General features: G+C 41.9%; 1 protein-coding gene across 1 annotated transcript; it reads left to right on the top strand.

Annotated features, from left to right (window-relative positions):
• The first annotated feature begins 3328 nt into the window (after window positions 1-3328).
• Window positions 3329-3901, top strand: LOC122638701. Its single transcript, XM_043831553.1, has one exon. It carries the CDS (start codon window positions 3329-3331, stop codon window positions 3899-3901), a length of 573 nt encoding a protein of 190 aa, XP_043687488.1.
• Window positions 3902-11001: the final 7100 nt, after the last annotated feature.

Below are 11001 nucleotides of genomic sequence, written 5' to 3'. Positions count from 1 at the left end.
ATCAATCAAATTTGAATGTGATTACAGTGGGTCCCTTAGCATAATTTTGAGGTGTTAGTAGTATGGATGCGTAGCCCATTGAGTCAGCTTCGCAACGGTTCAAACGACACTTGATTCCGAGTTAAACAAAGAAGTTACGGCCGTTTCCGTAATGATGCGCGAAAATGGTCTGTAGGGGTTTATTTGTAATTATCAAAAATTGGCCGGAGATTAAATAAAGCAAAAGTTCAGATTTGAGGGGCATTAGCACAATTATCAGAAGTTATCTTTTTGTCAGCCGAAAGATTCCATTTGGAAGGCTCTGGAGTAGTCCAACTTCAACTTGAGATATCTTGGGCTCCCGAACTCCAAATTGGACGAAATTTGGGTCTATTTTGGGTGATTTTTTGTAAGGAATACAACAATGAGGCCTATATAAGCATCCCATGCTCCACGTTTTTTGAATGACAGATTTGACATTTTATTAATTGTGAGTGGAATCCTAGTCATCACCTTTGCTCTCTCTCTCCTCCAACTATTCAAGGGAACTTTTGGAATTCTATTTGGGATAGATTTCTTTTGAAAGATATTCTCTCATCTATGAAAAGTTAAAAAGTCAAAGATGCCTTGATCTCATTGCTTGGAGAAGACACCTACAAAGAAAAGGAAGCACAAGTTAGAATTAGGAAGTTACTTTTTAATAAATAGAAGGTTTATGTATCTAGGATTCTTTTCTCTCCCTCTTTCTGTTTTTCTTCTTTTTTCTTGGGATTCAAGACATTGTAAAGGAGGAAGGAGAAGAGAATATTCTCTTTTCTTAGGGAATATTTCTCCTACCACTTCCCTCTTCTCTCTTCTCCTTTCCCCCTATAAATACCCCTTGCCCTTTGGGTTGTAACTAGTTAATTTTCAGTTAGTTCTAGTTCAGTTTTTAAGTTAGTTTTAGTTTAGTTTTAATTCAGTTTATAGTTCAATTAATTAGTGAAATTTCTTCTTCTCTTCTAGTTTTTGGCTTTCTAAGTTCTAGTTTGATTTCATACTTTCAATTCCATGGTTGTAATGTTTTTTATTCATGCTTTAATTTTATGTCTTCAATATGGTTGTAATAATTCTAGTTTAGTTTCAAGCTTTCTAGCCTAAGTTCCTAAGTTGATGACAAGACTTGGAGATTTAGAAGAGGAAGTCATGCAAGGTTTGTTCAAGTATCTAGGTTTTACTCTCAAAACTCTTAAACTCATTCTCCCTCTCTTTTATCTCATTCTCTCTTCTTCCATCTCATTCATCTTCTTCTTCTCCCTCTATTTCTTTTATTTTTTTTATGTGGTTGTGGTGTGTGGCTGCAATTTATCCCTTCCAATCCATGTTAGTTTGATAAGTTAGATGGATATGTGTTAGGACGCCAATTTAATTCATGCCAATTTAATTCGTTAGATGCTTATGAGTTAGGATGTGTTAATTTGTTAGTTTAATTAGTTTAATTTAACACTTTAATTTGGTTCACTTTACATTACTTTAAAGTGAGTAAAATAGGGTGGCGTATATCTCCTCGTGTTCGACCCATAGCTACGATTAACCCGTACGCTTGCGGTATTATTGTTAAACTCAAACACTCTCCATAGATACCATACAATAAAGGAACACAATACTATGGTTTCTCGTTGAATATTCTTCCCAAGAGAGTTGAGTGAACTCCAACCATGGATCTATTGTGAAATGCTAGGTGTGCTTGCGGAAGGGGTGATATATGACAAAGAACTTCCAAACCATACAGCTTGCGCAAAGGGGCAAGCAACCAAAATATGGTATATAGTTTCTATAGTTCCCCACAATGTTCACATTGAGGGTCAAAAGGGATCCTACAACGCGCCAGAGTTGCACAAGAAGTGAGACCCTCAGCGCACACATGCCACAACAAGCTTTTAATTTTTAGTAGAGATCAACATGCCCATATAGACTTTCAAACTATTGGTAGCGTGAAAGGATTGGAAGTGTGAGACGATGATGGTCTATCTGTAAGTGATGATGACATATTACTGACCATTGTATAGATAGTACATAGTCTAGATTAGCCATGTACTACATTTTAGAGCCTAATTTAATCAAATACTTTTCATCATATTGGCATGCATCTTAATGTATGTTCATCTACATCTATGGTCCTCTGACCACTACTATATACTATCCCATTATCCAAGATTTTTTTTATTAAACCATTATCATGAATTTTCAATCCTCAAATTTTCTATTTGGCAATCCTTGTTTGAGCTGAAATGTCACATCTAAACAAGGGACAGTGGGATCTACCTGTCCATAAAAATTAGCCCCATTGATATGCCACTTGGCAATCTTTGTTTAGTGTCGGGAAGCACCTCTTGGTGTGGTGGTGGCTGGTAGTCGCAGTTGAGCGTTGGCCTAAGACCTGGGAGAGGTTGCTTTTTGTTCGACTCTCCCCCTTCGGATGCTTGACGTCTTGTTATTCCCCTTTGTTCCCTGCCTTCTAATGGTGATTGGACCTGAAAAAGAAAGTATATATATGTATATATATATATATGCTACTTGGTTACATGCGGTGTATGGCCCTTACGCATAAACATGGGGCCACACAAAATGACCGTCATGGCTTCAGGAATTTCCACCTATCTATAGGGGCATAAAGGTCATTTCATACGACTCAATGTCTAGGACTAGGGGCCATGCGCCGCATGCGACCACGCAAAGTTAGCTCTCTTTTGTCTGACGGCATGTGGCTCCCACTCCTTCGGATATATGCATCCACAACAGATGGGATCATATTCTTAATGTCAATATTTTTTGAAATTTGGCCTCAATTACAGCCATCTGGATTGCCACCACTGATGGAAAACTTACATTAAATTCCACTTGGGAATCTCTCCGCTCTATACTCCCCCCCAATTCCTTGGTCCCACCTTATTTGGTTTCCAAACTCTACCCCCAAATTTAGTTTCATCACTTGGCTTGCTTTGTACGACCGCCTTACCACCCGTGCAAGACTACCCTCTTAGGAAGCCTCAGATGACGTCCATTGTTGCCTTTGTCTCCATGTCCAGAAACCTTAGATCATATTTTTTAATTCAACTATCCCATCTGTCAAGCCATTTGAAAACCAATTCTCTCCCTTAAAGGCTACAACTGATCCCTCCCCTTGACCTGGTCTGAAGAAATGACTTTGGCCTCCCATCACTTGAAGGGCAACTCATTATGTCAACAAATGAAAAAATTCAGATCCTTTGCTACTATTCATAGGTTGTGGATGGAAAGGAACAATAGATGCTTCAAAAACTCCAAGCGTTGTCCCGAATAGATCACCCATACTATTATCCATGATAACATGCTTAGGTTCCTCAATATTAAGAGTATTGTCCCTGACAACGCGCGTAATAGACAATTCTTCATGTCTTGGGGGATTAACGTCAACTTTAGTGTTAAAAGACCTACGCTCCACCACTGGCACCACCCCTCTTCAGATTGGGTTGTTCTTAATTGTGATGGTTCTATTAGGGAAGGCCTTGGAGGGTATGATTGCATCAATAGAAATCCCAGAGGCAATCCATTATTTGTCTTAGCAAGCACTACTCCTTCTAGCATCTTGTGGACAAAAATCTATGCCATTCATTGGGGTCTGCTTGAGGCTGTTTGTATGGGAATCCCCAATCTTATTGTTAGATTTGATCCCCTTTCTGCCGTCAAGGCCATTAATGGCGAGCAACAAGCACAGTGGGCTACTTGGAACCTTCTGCAAGATATTTGTGAGCTCTCACATCACGTCCATGAGATAAGATTTCAGTTTTACTTTAGAGAATCCAATCACTATGCTGATTGGCTGGCAGACATTGTATACAACTCTAATGAAATCTCATTTTGTATGGATAATCTCCCTCCCCATGCTTACTCTTTTTTGTGAAGATGTAAGGGGTCAACGTCAAAACTACATTAGGATGTAATTTTTTCTTTTATTTATTTAAGGGAATATTTCTTAGATCCACTAGCTAAGAATGGAAATGACAAGATAAGTAGGTTTCAAAATTGTTTTACATCCATTACTTTGTATTTTAAAAAGATTTACTTAATCCCCAAAGTTGGTTAGTACTCATGCCTTGCAAGAATAAAGTAAAAGCAAACTTACAAAATAGCCCCAACCTCATTTAACTGTTTTAAAAAACATGAAATCTGATGAAAGTGCACCTTAATTTTAGGAGTAGAAATCAAAGCTCCTACTACCCCCTTAAAAAAAAAATCTACAGCATCAAGTCCAAAGGAAAGTACATCTTAATTGTTGGACTAAAAATTAATAGAAACATATTAAAAAAAATAAATAAAACAAAAAACAAGAGTGAGAGAAACAATAAAAAAATAGGTAGAGAAAGTTGCGTGCCCCTTCTGTCATATTTTCCCCATTGTGGTTTAAAACAGATTTTTCGGACAATTTTGAAAGTTGCATTTATATTATTCTTGCGTGACATGAGTACAAACCAACTTTGGGGATTAAGTAAATCTTTTCAAAATGGAAAGTAGTGAGTGTAAAAAAAATTTGAAACCTACTTATCTTGTAATTTCCATTCTTATCTGGTAGATGTAAGAAATTGTCCCTTTATATAATCCCTTTCCATTTCCCAAAAAAAAAAGGACACAAAAGTTTGGGAAAGAGAACGCCACCCAGTGGCGCAGCACATGCCACCCCTACACCCTGACACAGGAGCGTGCAAAATGACCATCGCATCCCCTGAACCCCGAAAATGACCAGGGGTGCAACAGTCATTTTGTGTCCCCCTGTGTTAGGGCACAAAGGTAGCGTTTTTGGCACAATCGGGTGGCATTCTTTCTCCCAAAAGTTTTTTTTTCGGGTAAAGAAAAGACACAAAAGTTGGTGCAGCGGTCATTTCACGCGCCCTCGTGTTAGTGCACAGGGCTAGGGTGTTTGGCGTGACCGGGTGGCATTCTTTCTCCGCAAAAATTTTTTTTTTTGGGTAAAAAAAGACACAAAAGTTGGGTGCATCGTGTCAAGGGACACACCACGCCACCCGTATTAATTTAAACTAATTCACCACCAACATCTGCCTAGTACAGTTGGTGAGCTGTGGTGCACTTCATGCCCATGCTCACCAGGAGGTCTCGAGTTCGAGTCTCTTGGCTAGTACATTCCCCCCTCCCTATTCCCCCCCTAAAAAAAGTAAAATATGTATAAAGGCTCCCAATTCCACACACTAATTCACCGGATATTAATGGGCCAATCCACAATTCAACTAAATGAATAGTATCTTATCCAATTTTCGTTGCTAGAAGCCCGTTTTCTCTTAAAGTGAAAGAAACACCCTTTCATTCCATAAAATAGAGCCTTATACTTCTGTAGTGGGAAAGCAGACGGCTCGCAGCGGTCACCTCTACTGAGCTTTCACCGACGGTTGGATGATCTCCGACAGCTCCTGATGTATCCATTCCACCCCTGTGGTGTGACCCTTCTCCACCACAGTGGCATGTACTTCTCCCCCCGGTGGCATGAACTCCTTTCCCTATTTTTCTTTTCTCCTTCCCTTCCTCTCCCCTTTCCTGTTTCCTCTCCTTCTCTCGCTCATCTCAGATCTCACTCGCTTCATTCTTTTTTTCAATTCTATTTCAGATCTTGGCGCTTCATCTCCTTTTTCTCATTTCAGATCTCCTTTCCTCTTTTCATATCCCCTCTTCTCATTTCAGATCTTGGCACTACAGATCTGTTTTCATTTCGTTTTCTATTTCAGATCTTGGCGTTGTGTCTCCTTCTCTAACTCGTCACTTTTTCTTTTTAGATCTGTTTCACTTGGCACTGATATCGGAACTTGGTAGAGGCAGGGTGTTTGAAACTAGCGCAGCCATCTCCTTTCCGGCCTACTCCCATCTCCCAGTCCCTCGTCTCCCTGGTATTCTCCACTGTGTCACTTCCTCACTGTGGAGTTGTCGTTGTTTCCACCTGAGCACCTTGTGCGAAGGGCAGTTGTCACGCCCCTATCCTGATGTAAGATATTTTGCCACATAGGGGTATAACTGGAACAATCACACATCATCCCAACACCTATCAGGATCACAGATACAGTGTCCCGAACCACAGTCCACCCTATCATCACATTATGATGATAGAAAGGAACGTACTAAAAGGAATAAATCGTTCCAATCACAGAGTTAGCGGAAGCAAAATTAAATTAAAATATGTGAAATTATAGAGAATCGGTTTTCTAATGATAACACATAGTACAATAACAATGTTCATAATCATTCAATCTCTCCTAATAATTAAACATACAGTTTATACATGATTGTGAATGAATACAAAAATTTAGTAATAATTAATTGCCCCAAAGGCACAAGTTATCAGGTGTACTTCTACATCCAAGTCGCGTCATCGACTCCACTTGATTCGCATCCTACGGTGTTCGTCAAGAGGTTATCTACATATAATACTAAAAAGTGGTTGTACAACGGGGTTAGCTACACTAGCTAGTGAGGGAGCAAAGGAGAATGCACACACATCACACAAACAATATCAAACAGAATGATGCATGCTAATGTTAAATTCATTTTTCACCTAGCACACAATTCTATCGGTTAAGTATATACTACTGTGATAACTAGAGAGACACTGACGGTCACTTATCTTATCACCCCAGTGAAACCTCAATTATCACGAATGGACCTACGCCGGTAGAAGTCATCATGACCACCCAGTGGCAAACCCCGATAGCCATCACTACCCCTGTCCTGGCCTCTCTCACCTCCACAGACCACAGGTGCTCAGACTATCCAACACATAAACCCCTATTGGCAAGGGTCGTAGCATAAGGGAACAAGCATCCTAGCCACAGATATACTATATGCAAGTCCTATCGTCCCGAGAGGTATTTCGGGTGCATCAACGTTTCATTCCATCTAGTACCTGGGTACTAGCATGGCACGGCACATACAGATGAAGATGACATATAACAATTTTCATAATTTAAATCAATTGGGGTTTCGATACCAGCACACCTAGCACCGTAGCCCAATACATTGGTGAGCATACTATCTCATTCTCAACAGTTCACAATTGAATAAAATGCAATGCGCACCATGTTTATAAATATACCATAGCATGCTTAATATTAACAATTAGATAATATTCAAACCCAACAAGGTCACCCAAAACCCACTCACCTAATACGGGTGTAACCCGGCGTGAATGGCATGAATCTCCCCGGGCATCGGGTGTCATCCGGCGTGGTTCACATGAATCTCACCGATGCACCAACCTAGACATATAAAAGAAATCATTAAAACAGGTATAGGAGGGTCCCATGCTAGGCCTCTAAGGTTAAAATCAAGTTTCAACCAAGACAGCACGAGCGGACTCACGGACGGTTTCAGCAGAGGTGAATCCGTCTTTGACTCAGTTCAGGCCAAAAGATAAAGATCGAGCAAGAGGACCCACGAGCGGAACCTCTTACTTGGATTCGATGGTGCATCTGTTCGACACCTGGGGCATAGCTAAAAGGGAGCGGATCAACGGGCGGATGTGCTTCTTGAGTCCGCCCCTGCATCCGTTCGATTTCCTAAGATAGACCCGAGAGCAACAGGCCCCAGCCGGAGGCAAACAGAGTGAATCTGTGCCTTCGTCCTCTCAGGCCAATTCACAGGGTTTGTACTGGGCGAGCTGATGGGCGGTACCATGATAGATGGATCTAGTCGTTCGTCCGCCAATAGTCTCTTCTAAGATTTCAAAGAGTTTCAGCTCCAGCCTGAAGCTTGGAGTTCCTTAACACGTCAGGGTCATGGAGGGGGTGTTTAAGCCTTCCTAGGGTCACTAGCTCCTAAGCTCACCTCATGGATCCAAGATCCTACAAGGTTTAGTCTCAATTGGGGTCCAAGGGTTGGGTTTCAAGTTCAAAACCAGGGATTCAACATCCATGGCTGCAAATGCAGCACCAAGGGGTCCATACCAGACCTAGGTCAGCTCCATTAGAGCTCCAACTAGGGCTGAGCTTCACCTTGATTCCCAAATAGAACTCTAGGTCAGTCCAAGCTCAAGGAATCTACCAAAAAATAAAAGGAGAAATGGAGAGAGAGGTATTAAGCTGGGAGTCTTACCTTGGTGAGATCCTCCAATGGAGGAGTGGAGTCCAAGGCTAGATGAGCCCCCTTGGCCTCCTCCCTTCCTTTCCATCTCTTCTCCTTCACCTTCTTCTTCCTTCTTTGTCCGGTCAGCAGGAGAAGGAGATGTGGGGCAGCCAGCCATTTTGGCGTAGCTCCCATCTTCTTCCCTTCCCCTCTCATTCCTCTTCCACCTCTACTTCTTCCCTCTCCTTCCTCCTCCTCCTTCTTCTCTTGTCTCTTCTCCTCCACGATTTTGTTTTGGGGGGGGGGGTGAGAGATAAGGGAAAGAAGGGATTTTCTTAACTTTAAGGGGTAGAAGGGACTTTAGGGTGTGTTTGGTTGGGGGTCTTAGAATGTAGTTGGGTCCTTAGGCTTTAAATGGGTTTTGGGCTAAGTCTTAGCTTATGTTTGGTCCAAGCCATGGCCCTTAGGTCTATTTAGTTGGTTAGGGTTTGTTTGGGTTGGGTCCAAGCCTCCTTTAGACCTATTAGCCCTTAGGTCTAGTTTGGTTATAGTTGGATTATAAAACCCATTATTTCCCTAAGTTAGGCTTTGTAGGCCCCACTTGACCAATAAATGGTAGGGGTAGGGGTCCACAGGGTCCAAGAGTTAAATTAAGGTGTCCGGGACACGGGTATGTGGGCCCCACAGGAAAATAAACCAAAAAGGTAGATGATAGCATAGGCGGATCCTCGAGCGGATTCAGTAAGAGTGAGTCCATTCGTGACTCCGATGCTACTGTCAAGGCCCAAACGTCAAAAAAAGTTGCGGGGCTTTGGCCCACACTTCCAGGTCTTCGAGGGGATTCTTTTTATAATATTTTCAGTTCAAGGTCATCAGTGTTGACCATGGCCATAAGGCATTACCCGTTGGGGTAAGGTCTGGATTGCCCCGGGGTATAAGGGGATATTTGGGGTGCGGGTGTAATAGCTGTGGTGGAATCTATTGCCGCCTGAGCACCTTATGCGAAGGGCACAAACCAGTGGCTTCAAAAGGGAGAAATGTCAGATCCATCTTCATTCCATCTCCCTCCATCTACCCCTACATCTACACCCTTGCCACCCTGCTCCCACCTTGGCTATCACTGCTGATTCCGTTAGCCTATCCCTATCCCTTCCCCTTCCCCTCCCCTGAAACTCCCCGCTACGTGGTTTGTTGGGGTTTCCTGTCATTGCTAGCAAACAACCTCCGCTTTTGCGATTCAACTACTGGTAGTTTTTGGGTTCTTTTTTAGCAACACTGAGGGGTTACCAGCTAAGGAAGGCTTTCTTTTTCTCTTTTTTTGTGTTATTGCAGGTACTGCCGACTCTGGTGCTATTGGCACCGTGGTTACTATCGGCTCGGATGACCCATCGGCCTTTCAATCTTCACTAACCATCTCATGTTGTCGGACGAAGCTCCACTCGCCGATCCAGTAGACCCTTGTTGATCTGTTCCAAAGTAGGCTGTGGCAGTATGTCTGCACTCGTGGGCAGTGTGGATTTGTTTTTTCGATAGTATGAGGACCCCTTTATTGGCACGTTTGTGCATGCGATTAAAATTAGCTGTTTTTGCAGCTTGTTCTCTAGGGAAGTGTTTGTGAAGCAACCCCTAGTCTGGATTACCCAGTCAATGGCATGTGAGACCGGGTCAATTTCCACTCCTTGGTTTTGGATACCGTGTATCCATACCTTGCAGTTATCATGTTATCTATCAATTTTATGTATTGTACTTTTCTTTGTTCGGCGTTGGGCGTGCATGAATGAATAGCCTTACTTTCTACAAAAAAAAAAAAAAAGAATAGTATCTTATCCGGGCCAAGTTTCTGGGCCCATTCATTTCATGGGAGTTGGCCTATTTTGCATCATCCTTTGATTGGGCCTGCTTAAATTAACTCATTATCTTGGCTCTTGAGGGCTCATTCAAGACCATTATAAGGCTTTAAGGTGCTTTTACTTCCAATAAGCTCTATAGCAATATAACTAATTGTTTGAGACCCATTATACCCAAAATCCTTTTAGCTTGGAAAGGGACCATATATACGTACAGGTCCTGGTAGATCCAGACCCAAGACATTGCTGTGCACTACAGTGCGCGCCTGAGAGCTCGACACGTGGTAGAAGCTTTATTCATCGGTGCGAGATCCATGCAAGTTTTTTTTTTTTTCTCTTTCTTCTCGAGCTCGACACCATTGGATGAATCTTCTTCCACGTGTCAAGCTCTTAGACCTGCACTACAGTGCACCACAAAATTAGGGCACCGTAGAGGATTTTTTCCTTAAATTTTCACTTGCAAATGTACATGTTAGAGAGAGAGAGAGAGATTTTCACTTGCAAATGTACATGAGAGAGAGAGAAAAGTAGTTAATTATATTAGGTCACTCCACTTAATAATATCATGTAACAGACATTAGTGTATGGAAATAATTACTATCAACACTCTAGCTTGGATTGAGCTCCTCTCCAAGGAGCTCAGCACCCAGGGAGTGCCCAGGGGGCATCCAGCTGTTGGGCTGTGTCGCTCACATCCCGATGGATGACTAGATGCGTGTCGGGATATGTGAGGCACAACCCAACCCTTGGATGCCCCCAGGCACTCCCTGAGCACTGGGCTCCTTGGAGAGGAGCCGGATCCCTCTAGTTTGTTGTACTTTCATGTGCAGAGAATCTAAACCACCGATTGGACCATTAAAATGTTTCTAAAAATTTTATAAAATAAATATTAATACTAATTAATATATGGGGAAAAGGCTCTCTGAACCTAAGGCGTACAGTGCTCCTCCTCACATTCTAACTTTTTCCCATCTTTCTTTCAATAAATAAATAAACAATGATTATGTGAAAGTGTAGAGAGTACCCTGCTTGCTTAGAGAAACCTCTCCTTTAATATATTTCAAAATATTTATAAAGTATTTACAAAACATGCCAA

Source organism: Telopea speciosissima, chromosome 9 (assembly GCF_018873765.1).
Source record: "Telopea speciosissima isolate NSW1024214 ecotype Mountain lineage chromosome 9, Tspe_v1, whole genome shotgun sequence".
Classification (NCBI taxonomy): Eukaryota; Viridiplantae; Streptophyta; class Magnoliopsida; order Proteales; family Proteaceae; genus Telopea; species Telopea speciosissima.
This window is presented reverse-complemented; position numbering and strand designations above follow the sequence as displayed.

What these genes read in the sequence shown, in the direction of transcription:
- LOC122638701 (XM_043831553.1), top strand. Translation starts at nt 3,329, where the DNA reads ATGCTTAGGTTCCTCAATATTAAGAGTATTGTCCCTGACAACGCGCGT.